General features: G+C 40.7%; 1 protein-coding gene across 1 annotated transcript in view; it reads right to left on the reverse strand.

Annotated features, from left to right (window-relative positions):
* CFAP20DC (CFAP20 domain containing) overlaps nucleotides 1-12027 on the reverse strand; it is a 233565-nt gene that overhangs the window by 12324 nt on the left and 209214 nt on the right. The window contains exon 16 of the mRNA XM_044660109.1: nucleotides 1674-1765. Within this exon, the coding sequence (XP_044516044.1) occupies nucleotides 1674-1765 (92 nt within the window). The remainder of the gene's footprint in view (nucleotides 1-1673; nucleotides 1766-12027) is intronic.

The raw sequence follows: 12027 nt of genomic DNA on the forward strand, positions 1-12027 counted from the left end.
AGAGAGAGAGAGAGAGAGAGAGAGAGAGAGAGAGAGAGAGAGAGAGAGAGACAGACAGAGAGACAGAGAGAGACAGAGAGCAAGACAGACAGAGAAAGACAGAGACAGAGAGACAGAGTGAGAGTGAGCAAGAGTGAGAGAGAGAGAGACAGACAGACAGACAGATAGACATTTTGTGCATGTGTGTCATCTCATAAACAAAGTCCAAAATGTGGCCTCAGGTCCATGAACAGTTCAGACTCTGTTATCATGGTAGCTCTTGGATTGATCACATATGAAGATGCAAAGCAGAAGGTTACAGACCCTCTCCATGAGCCCATGTAAAAATCCAAGAGGAGGGCTGTATCAGAAAGCCTCTCAAGTAGAGGAGTTAGAAATCCAGGGTTCCCATTAGCCAGCCCATTTCAGGATGTCTCATTGGGATGCAAGCCTTTAATTTTCCCCGGAGCAACAGCTCTGTTTATGTTCCACGTAACTGAGTTGCTGCTGTCACTGTTGGCCTTTGTAATAGTGACTTCAAGATGCCTTTTCAGGCACTTATCAGAAATATATCTCTTGTGTGCCTTTGCTCAAGGATCACCGTCTCATTTTCTTTGCCTTATTTAGGACATTTAACATAACATATTACTAGCTTCCTCACAGCAAGGTCCCTTCTTGACAGCAAGGTCCTATTTTTCTGTCATAAGTAATTATAAATGTACACCTCTGAAAAGATGCCCAATTTGAGGGGCATAATCTATTTCAGATAGTAAATCACAGAAACAGCTCCATCCCTCGGGCAGCCAAAATATACAAGTCAGATTTATGAGCTCTCACTTTGAATTCTCCAGACCTGAAGACAAATGTGGCTACATCATCGCTCTTTCCCTTGGGCAATCAGCAGAAAACTGGCACCTCTGTTGGTTTCAGCTGTGTTTTTTGTCTTCCTAACTTTTGGTCTTGAGCTCTCTTGTTCCAGACTTGATGCAGAGAATATTCTTAGATAGCCGTGTTATTAAGGCTGTGGATGTGAGGCGCAGTTTGGGAGTGTTTATTTCCCTTTCCCACCATTCAAATTTCTCAATTTTCAGCAAAAATTATTTTGTTGATGTTTTATCTCTGGGGGCCTAGTGGTAATGCTTCTATCCCCGAGCCAGAAACAAATGGTTCACCTGAGCAGATGCCACTGACAAAGGGCCCTCTGTCTCAGGTTTTGTCTCTTTGTTCTTTTCAAATTTCCACTGGGGACCATCAGAACTGCATTAAGGTTCTCTCCCAATAAAATGTGTTGACTTTGTGATGCTCAGGAAAGGATATTAAAACATTAAGATTCCCTTCCTAGAAACAATCATTAGAAAGTTGGGGCCACTTATTTGATTTATTTCAGCTACAATATATCCTATTCTAGGAGTACAATAAATATTAACTGACAGTAATGACGAAGAAATCAAGACAATATTCCCCAGGTGAGAAATGGTGGGCCCACAGCATGGCCCAATGTGACTGGCATTTACCAAATGAAAAATGATAGGATTTCCTCATCTATAGATTGGGGAAATGGGGGGAGGTAGGTAGACCAGATGGTCCCATGAACCCCCTCCAGCTCTGGATTTAGGATCCTCTGACTTAACTTTTGAATGTTTATAAATTAATTTGCTTTCATTTTCAACAAATGTTACCATTTAAATTCTCACCTTGAACACTCAAACTTCCTGAGGAATCCAGGTGCTCTGTAGGCTGCTGGCTAGGGGGCACAATAGGTGGGCTGAACACATTTAACCAATCCCTGAAAAAAGAAGAAATCAGACAATTTTTGAACTTCAGAAAAATGCATCAACAAAAAATTAAAAATGTTCAATTATATATGAAAATATTAAGTAAACTACTCTTGATTTAATGATGAATAATAATGATGATGACACATTTTTAGGGCATTTAAGATTTTAAAAGTGTTTTCCTAGTAACAAACTTGGTAGCTCAGTAGGTCAAGGATTATTATCCCCATTTTATGACAATGAAGTTGAAGATCAGAGAAGTTAAAACTACTGTCTCCTGATTCCTAGTCCAGGGCTCTATTAGTACAGAAAACTCAATGGATGTGGAGTGGGAAGACCTCACTTCAGATCCTGTTTCTGCCACTTAATGCCTGGATGACTGTACATCAATCACATCACCTTTCTGGGCCTTGGTTTTCTACATAGCTTTGAAGGTCATTTCCAACTTTAAACCTATAATTTTAGGATGTTGTGATCTTAAGTCTGGCTATTCTTGAATGGTCTGTTACCCATTGGGTTCTGTCAACTCTAAACCCTCAGCCATAGAAGCTCAACTCATATTACCTCTCTACTGGCCTCTATACTGTTATTTAGGACCCTAATCAAAATATTAAGCAGCACAGGGCCAAACAGAGATTCTTGGGACCCTCTGTTTAGAGATCTCTTTCTAAGTCAACCCATTAGTGGCTACTCCTTTATTTTTTTTTAACTTAAATTTTTTTTCAGTTACCTGTAGGAATAATTTTTGAGTAACCTTTTTATATTTTAAAAAATATAACATAATACAAAATATGTAACAAACTATAATAAATATGATTATCCAAGAGAAAAAAATGATCACATTAGCTATTTTCCAAAATTTTTTGACAATTTTTTCTGGCATTTTAAGATTCAGATTCTTTCCCTCTCCAAGGCAGTAAACAGTTTGTTATCGATGCCAGTGCTTTCATGCAATACATATTTCCATATTCCCCATGCTCTGACAGAAGACATATATCACACATACAATAAAAAATTCACAAAGGACATAAAGTGAAAGATGGTGTGCTTTGTGCTATCAGATTCCAACAGTTCCTTTTTTTGGCTGTGGTTAGCATTTTTTGGTTTGTTTGTTTAATCATGAGTCCCTCGGAGTTATCTGGAAAACTTGCTAAGCTTAGTAAACTTGGTTTGCCCCTTTACAGTTGATCATTGTGTATTATTTCTGTTACTGTATACAGTGTTCTCCTAGTTCTGCTTACTTCACTTTGCATCAGTTTATGTAAATCTTTCTAGGTTTTTCCGATTGCTACTACTTGATATGGATAATCAGAGGATAAACAAAATTATCTTTCTATAGACTAAGAGATCATATATGCTTTTAACACATTCGTGAGAGATATCTTGTTGGAAGAGAACCATCAATGATGGATTTTGCTTTGCTAAGTCAAATTATCTATGATTTTACTCTGTCCAGGCAAAAGATGAAATGATAATTGATAAAAATAATTAATAATAAAAATAATTAATAATAAAAACAAAATTTCTACATTAGAGAAAAAATATAGACTTCTCTATGACCTTCAGATTAGGAAGTTTTGATAAGATGGTAATTTTTTTTTTTTTTTTACTTATTAAAGAGCAGTACTGGTATTAAGTTCCTCCATGGGAGTTTTGTTTTACAGATTGTCACATGCAAAGATTTCATCACCTAGCGGTCTCTAGTGATAACCAACTTTGTACTTAAGTAGGTTGGTCCTTGGAGAGCAGATACTGTCACCGGCAGAGTTAAAGCCTCTCTACTCTTATTCTTTATCATTGCTTGTATCTTATAGGCCAGGGCCACCTACATGCAAAGAGGAGCCACACAAGTATGAAGTCTGTGGAGGACAAGAGACAGACCAGAAATGGAAGAGATGTTCCATCTTGGATCCATTTTCATCATTGATGACAACCCCCATGCAGACTCAGGATTTGATATGCTCTTACTATAAGTAGAAAATTAAATTCAAGAAAAGGATGGTGGGAATAATATCAGGACCATAACAAGGACACATGGAAGAAATCATGCCAAAGGGAACATGGTTCTTAAGCTACAGGAAGAAGAGAAAGACATTAAATGACTGAAGAAATTATATGTGGTACTTAAAAAGCAATCTGGAAGATATTGGCAACTCCTTCTTCACATACTTACATTCTTATTTGGGTAAAACCTTTATGAGGATGACCTAAATGCTTCTTTTCAAAGGTACGATGATGAAAATATAATAGGAGAACAGACATAGTGGAGCCCATCTTCACAGTCCCGTGGGTTGTCCTTTATGAAGGACAGAGAGAAAGACAAGAACTATAGGGGGAGTGCCTTTATTTAGGGGATCTCTAACTTATAACTAGCTGAGTTATCAGAATAGTGGTTGAAGTATTCAAGAGTCCAAATTCTTCATTCAGGCACTTTGGTCATCATTTTGAAAATATACACAATGATCATGTAGCCTGAGAACATTTTCTCTTGAGCCCATCCTGGCAAGAATACCCTTGGGGTGTTCAGAGATGGAAGGTGGGGGCAAGGGAGAACTTGGCTCCAGCCATGGCAGAAGAGCTCTCCTCCCTCCATCTCTTTTCTTCCCTCCTAATTTTTGTTCTCATCTCTACCACTGATCCAAAGCAGAGACATGGCTTCAAATTCCTACTTTGTCACTTGGTTATTTTAAGAAGGTCACTTTGTCTGGGCCTCACTTTCTTAAAAACGATGAGATAGGACTAGATGACTTCCCATGATCCCTCCAACTCTAAATTGAGGAGCCAACAACTGTTTTGGTTCATCCTCTGTATCCTCGGCACTAGGCACAGTGTCTGGCATATGGCAGGTTCTTTTTTTTTTAAACCCTTACCTTCTGTCTTAGAAGCAATGCTGTGTATTGGTTCCAAGGCAAAAGAGTAGTAAGGGCTAGGCAATGGGGGTTAAGTGACTTGTCCAGGGTCACCCAAATAGGAAGTTTCTGAGGTCAGATTTGAACCCAGGACCTCCCATCTCTGGGCCTGGCTCTTAATCCATGGAGCCACTTAGCTGTCCCCATATATGGCAGGTTCTTAAGAAATGATTATTGAATTGAAAGCACAGAGATGAAGGAAACAGAATAGTTAATGAGCAACGATTACAGATCTTTTGTCTGTCTCTATCAATGGCGGTGGGAGAGCATTTAGGTTGTTCTCATGTCATATTTGTGAGGAGAAAGACTGAGTTGGCAGAAAACAAAAAAGAATTCGGTTGGATCTCCACATGTATATTTTCACACAGATGACCCACTCAGTTCCTGAAACTCATAATCATAGAGGTTCGAGGGTCCTTTGGTGGCAGCCCGGCTTTCCTCCTTCCCTTCTACCCACTCTTCCTGTACCCCATTCCTCTCAGGGGCAGGCTTTGAGTCGGGCACATTAAATTAGAGATGGTGGTGTGGTCCCAAGCCTTGGCTTTCCCTCAATTACCGTCCCTCCCTCTGCCCATGGAGAACGGCCCAAATGGGAAAAGGACCGCCTTCTGCTGTGTCCTATTTCGGGAGCTTCTCTCCCTGCTAAGCCCAGCCCACACCAGATTACGGACAGTAAGATGAGTGTGTGAGCATGCGGCCTAATTGGATTCCATAATAACACATTAAGGAAATCAGGATGGATGGTTCCTGGACTCTCATGCTAATAGGGCATTTTCTGATAAGCACCTTTTATTTAGTCCATTTAATTATAGCATACTAAGAAATTTCTACTTTACAGAAAATTTACCAAGGTTACATAGAAATGGCTAAGAGAGTGACCTCATTAGTCACTAAAAATGACGGAGGGCAAGGATTCACAGGGAAAAAAAGGAGAAAGTTCTGTAACCCTACAAAGGAATCCCCAATGACAAATCGCAAAGCCCGGCCATCGGTGACATTTGCTACATGAACAGATGCATGAATCCAACAGAAAATTCAAACCCTTCCCTACAGGTGGTTATGAATTATTAATGGGAAAGAAAAGGAAGGTCACAGAGAAAGTCTTTGCTTCTTAATCTGACAACTCTTCTACTGTCTTCCCCTTTATTCAAAGCCCAAACTCTGGAAACTAAGAGCTCCTTTAAGTTAAATAAGTTACGATTTTAAAGAATCTTGACATTTATACAGCTAGGCAGGCAGAGAGAGAGGCAGATTGCTTAGTGGGTGGAGAGCCGGGCCAGGACAACCAGGGCTGAAAGCCAAACTCTGACTCACGTGGGCCAAATGACCCTGGACAAGTCACTTAACCTATAGGGGGCCTGGTAGATAGAGCACCAGGATGGGAGTCAGGAAGATCTGAATTCTACTTTGACTTCAGACACTAACAAGCGGTGTGATACTGAGCAAGTCATTTAACCCAACAGCCTCAGTTTCCTCAACTGTAAAATGGAGAGAATGATAGCATCTACCCCCCAAAGTTGTGCGGATTAAATGGGATCTCTGTAAAGTGCCTAGCACTGTGCACGGCACACAGGAGGCGTGTTTTACAGGCATTGACTTTTAGGACTGTTCATGGTTGGACACTTAATTTGGCCGGTGATGACGCTGTAACTCTGGCCGGAGGACTGAATGTGAGCCGTGACACGGAACCACACCTATATTCCAGGAATAGTTTGGATCAGGATGTCATGTGAAAAGATCCCATTAATTAATTAACTAGTAGTTTCTTCTTCCCCTACAATAAACACCGATACCGGGCCGAACCTGCTCACTGGTTCTGGGAAAGCAGCCGCTGGCCGGGCCGGCGCCTCTGGGAGCGGCGAGCGGCACACAAAGACCTCTAAAGGGCCCGTCTGCCACCGCCGAGTCCTGCCGCTGCATCACGGCCAGGTTGGGTGAGACGAAGAACCGCTTTTAAGGGTGATTTCTTAAGGGCTTTTGAACGTGAGAATATTTATTTATCCTACAAAATCGTTTGTAATCATCCGAAATGAGGCATCCAAGAACCGGGATCTGCTGGACAGGGCAGAAGCTCTCGATCCGTCTTCTCCTGAGGCCTGGTCGGGGCTCAGAGGGAAGGGGAGGAAGCTACCAAGAGGGGGACGGCGGGGTCTCCCTGGCACGGAACGCTCCAGTTTGGAATGTGCACCATTTGGGGTGTTACAATTAAAAATGATAAAGACTGATATAATAATATAAATTAGTAGTTTAATTAAAGCCATGGCCATGCTGGTAAAATCATTAGACCACGTGCCAGTAAGAATTCAAAACTGCTGCCCTAGCCATTATTGTTACCTCTCGTCTCTCCCCGAGCCTGCTAGCCAAGAGGGCTTACTTTCGATTCTCCTCCCATTTAAACTGTCCTCTGCATGGTAACGCAGGCATTCCCACGCCCAAAGAACCGGAACCCCGTTGGACCACAGGAAATGTAGTTTGATAGTTCCCATATGTCCATAGAAAATATATATATATATATATATATATATATACTTTTTAAATGGCATTTCCCAAATTCCAATTTTACAATTCCCCCTGGGATCTGGCAAAAAAAAGGTGGCCTTTTTTCTTCGCTGGATCTGTAAACATAGACAACTTCTAAAATTTTAGGAATTTGGGGGATAAAAGAAATAAATGAACAAATGGATAAAACTAGCCGCATTGACAATAAACCAATTTGGGGGCAGTCCCCTATTGGTATATTAGTGTACAATTAAAACAATATATACAACTCAATTTCCACTCCCCATAGTTCAATCAACTGCACCCCAAAGTTCAGTTTTGGTCTTCATGGTACAGTGAAGGCTTTTCAGGCATCTTCATGGTGTCTTCACCAAACAGGTTCGTAGTCTGGATTCTGGGGAGATGGCAAGATCCTTATCCTGAAATTATTCTCAAAAGAATTTAAACTTTACAATAGGATTACAAAACATACATTTTCTTCTGAGAATTAACATTTCCCCCTGAAATTACTCCTAAAAGGGTTAAATATATATATATTTTTACATTATCGAATTTTAAAAAACTTAACATATATCCCATCCCCCTGAGGGAAATTCTAAACACACCTTTTTTCCTTAAAAAGGGTACCTCAGGTCAGCTAAGGATGAGAGGCTGAGTCCTGGGGGTTGTATGAAATCAATTGGCAAAATACAAAGAATAAAATTCAAGAAAAAGAAAAAAATTAACTTGTGAATGAAATGTAAAATGTGCAAAAAATGTAGGGAAAATAAACTTATAACAGGCTTTTGAAACAAGGCCCAATGAAAAGGGATTTAATCAGTTTGCTATTACCCACTTAGGGCCAGGACTGAAGGGAAATGTCTCTCTCTGATCTGATTTACCATCAGCTTTTCAGGGAAGTGAGCCAAATAAATAACCCATCTTAGGTGCTGGCCTAGAAATCTAAGTCAAGGGGACCCACATCCTCTAAAGTTTTAGAAAAGACTGGGACTCCAGGACTCAAACCCCAATTTCCAAGCCCTAAAGTATTGGCATAGAACTCCAGCAATCCATGCAGATTTTTTAGTCAAGGTGACCATGTGCTTTCTTAGCACTATTTAAGGGCTTTTATATTCCCTTCTGGAATCAGAGAGGCATTTAAATCACAGTCCTATAGGCTCAGGTATTTGCATTAAGCTATATCGCTGTAGAATCAGAAAAAGGATAAATAATGATTATATATGTACTTCCAGTACAAGATGAGAAAAAGGAAAAATCAATTGCTCTAATTAAAAAAAGAATGTTTTAAAAATCAAAAAATCAAAAATATATATATATAGCTTAGAACTAGAAGGGTTTTGTTACCCAAAAATGAGATTTTCATTCTGTGAGTATAAATGGATCTTACAAATAGCAGATTCACAATGCACATTCAAATAGAGTAACATTATTCCCAATAGCACATTTTAAAACAATAAACAATGATGTTTAAAAATCATATACTTGTTACAACTTTTAAACCAGGGGCAGCTCGGGGCAGCATGACACCCCCGAGGAAGAGCTGGATCGGGGGGGAGAGCATGGCGAGCAGAGTACGGTGGGCTCCCTCTGTGCCCACACTAGGCCGCACAAGGATGGCAGGCCCGGCTCTCAGGGGCGAAGGAGCAGATGAGGGGAGCACCAGCCAAAAAGGGAAGCTGGAAGGGGTGCTGGGTGGAGAGGACAGTGGAGAGCCCCTGCCTGAGCTGGGCATTCCTAGAGCAGCACCGAAGCTGGGAGAAGGCAGCCAAGGAGGACAATTACACAAATGAGTTAACCTCACTGGGACTCAGTTTCCTCGTCTGTCAGATGAGGGGCTGGAGGAAGTGACCTCTAAGATCCTGCACTTCACTGCCACGTATGGCCAGTGATGTGTATCCAGAGTAAACACAAGGAGGGAGCCAGACCAGGCAAAAATGGCCAAAGTAGACGTCTCAGATCCACTGTGCAAGGGACAGGGCCTGAGGATCCAACTGGATGTAACCCTGGAAACTCTGAAAATTTTTGTTACAATTATTTTTTGGTTCAGACCAATGATTTCATTGATGCATGAAGAGAAAACTAGAGACGGACTACCTTTGCCAGGGCATATTTGCAGCTTTTAAAGAGCTGCCTAGAGCCTGTGAGATGAAGGGTCTCACAGCTAGTATGTGGCAGAGGCAGGATTTGAATCCAGGACAGTGTGGATGCCCCCTAGCCCACACAGACTCTCTTGTCAAGGTTCTCTAGTAGTATGTGGGGCACTTACATATGTGTCTAGAAATACATATGTATTAAATATCATACATCACACTATATTACATATATGTATATACATGTGTGTATGCACATACAAGTGCTCAACAAAATTGCTCTTTAAAAAAGCCCAAACCAAAAAATCTTTTACCTTTTGTCATAGAATCAATACAAAGTAATGATTCCAAGGCAGAGGAGTGGTAATGGCTAGACAGTTAGGGTTAAGTGACTTGTCCAGGGTTGCCTAGCTAGGAAGTGTCTGTGGTCATATTTGAACCCAGGATCTCCTGTTTTCAGGTGCAGTTCTCAGCCCACTGAGCCATCTAGCTGCTCCTCACCAATGTCTTTTAGAGAGTTTCAGATCTGATTTGCAGTTGGTCCTTTAGAGAATTTCCAAATATTTTCCCATCATGTATCAGGTATCTATTTGTTTCTCCTCAGAATGCTAAGTAGCATTCAATTCAATTCAATTAAATAAATATTCATTAAATACCTCCTAGGGACTTTGAAATCTATTGGCTAACTTTGAGGGAAGGACAAAAAAAAAAAGGGATTGTATTATTCTAAATATCGGCCATGTTCTCTTTTTGTCCACTCCTTCCTCCAATCTGGTTTATATACAATCCAAGTAACTGAAAGTCTGGCACAATTTTCCAAATGTGCTGATCCCACTCTTTATTGTATTCCATGCTGGGCCTGTCTGCTTACTTCAGTGTCTATCAACAGGACCTGTCCTGTGTAAGAGTTTAAATTTAGGTTTTATGCTAAATATGAGAATTCTAAAGTAATATCGTGGTTGCCGATTTAAAAATATTATAGTTTAAATCAAAATGACTTTTAGCAGCTTTATTTGCAAAGAGGTGGGAAGAGTTAAAGTAGAAAAATATAAAAAGAAGGTCTAGCCTACCACCCTAAATGCTGCTCTGGTATCGGTTCAGCCCTGGCAGGGCTCCTCAAGTCTGATCTCCATGTGGATTTCCTAGTAATTGTCATCTAGAGGTCCAGGTGGTGTTGTCAGCCAGAGTTCCACCAACACAGCATCCTCCAAAGCCAAGGCAAGAACCTCAGCCACTTGCCCAGCAAGCTGATGCAGGATCCAGGGAAAAGGTCTCCTCCAAGCCAAGGCAGGGATCTCAGCCACTCACTCCAAACACCAGGAAGGGAATGAATCTCTGGAACCAATCTCTCCAGAAGCCAGGAAAGGAAAAGCCCCACGACTGTGCTGATCTCTTCTTTTTATGCTTCTGCTTTCCATGACACTTCCTGTCACTCCTCTTCCTTCTTCACAGAAACCAATGGCAGTCTTTCAATTTGCCTAGCACTGCCCAATGGTGGGGGATGGGCAGTAGCCTTTGGGGGTGTGAGCTTACTCTAGTAAGTGACTCATGAATTCTCTTGCTTACTGTTAAGTAGGGGTACTTTAAGTTCTTGATTTGATTAGTTAAAACCAGGCAAGGGGAGAGTTAATCCTATCTACACACCTGGATATATGAACTGGCTATTTGTACTAATTCAATGGACTTCTTATCCAACTGCCCATCATCCTCTGGATAATAAGTGCCTCCACCCATTCAGTTTTTCCTGTATAGATTATTAGACCAATCTCAACTTAAAACTCCATTGAGGTGGTCTTGGTCTTGCTGATTTCTGTTGATTGATTCAAAAATCCTGATGTCCACAGAGTTGAGCAATTATAGTTTGTAATAATGCAAAGTAAGTTTGATCACTGCTTTTAGATTTTGAATATTCTCTACAACACATCAAACACCTTTGGCAAACAAATCTCGGTGTTTTATGGAACATTGTGTCACCTCTAATGAGGGTTCTATCTTTGTGAACTTGGCCAGGTTCAGCTGTTCTTCCCAATTTTGTATTCTTGAGTACCATTCATTTCTCATCAGGAACTGAGTAGTAAAAGCACAACTACAGACTCCACTCTCATGAAAAATGATATAAAATCTCTATCCCTGAGAAATCTATTCCAGTCTGCATTTGCTTGTTACTCTCTTTTCAGTTTCATCCACAGATACCCTGGGACTGACTTCACTGGGTCATGTGCCAGGAGATCAGGTGCTGGGCTGAGTTTCAAGTTTCATAGGGAAAAAAAATAAATAATATACTGAATCAAACACCAAAATATGTAGCACCTTTTGGAAGTGCTTCTGGACACTAAGATACAGTTGGTGGAGCTGTGAACGGATCCAATAATTTTGGAGAGTAATCTGGAATTACACTGAGAAAGCTATAAAACTGGGTATACCCTTAGACCCAAGTCTGTTTCCTAAAGTGATAAGGGAAAAAGGAAAAGAACCTATCTGTTCCAAAATATTTCTAGCAGCTCTCTTTATAGTATCAAAAAACTGGAAATCAAGAGGATATCCATCAATTGTGGATGGATAAACAAATTGTGGCACATGATTGTGATGGAATATTACTGTTCAGCCCTTCAATTGGGGAATGGCTGAACAAACTGTGGGATATGCTGGTGATGGAATACTATTGTGCTAAAAGGAATAATAAAGTGGAAGAATTCCATGTGAACTGGAAAGACCTCCAGGAGTTGATGCAGAGCGAAAGGAGCAGAGCCAGAAGAACATTGTACACAGAGACTG

The sequence above is a fragment of the Gracilinanus agilis genome, chromosome 1 (genome assembly GCF_016433145.1).
Source record: "Gracilinanus agilis isolate LMUSP501 chromosome 1, AgileGrace, whole genome shotgun sequence".
NCBI lineage: Eukaryota > Metazoa > Chordata > Mammalia > Didelphimorphia > Didelphidae > Gracilinanus > Gracilinanus agilis.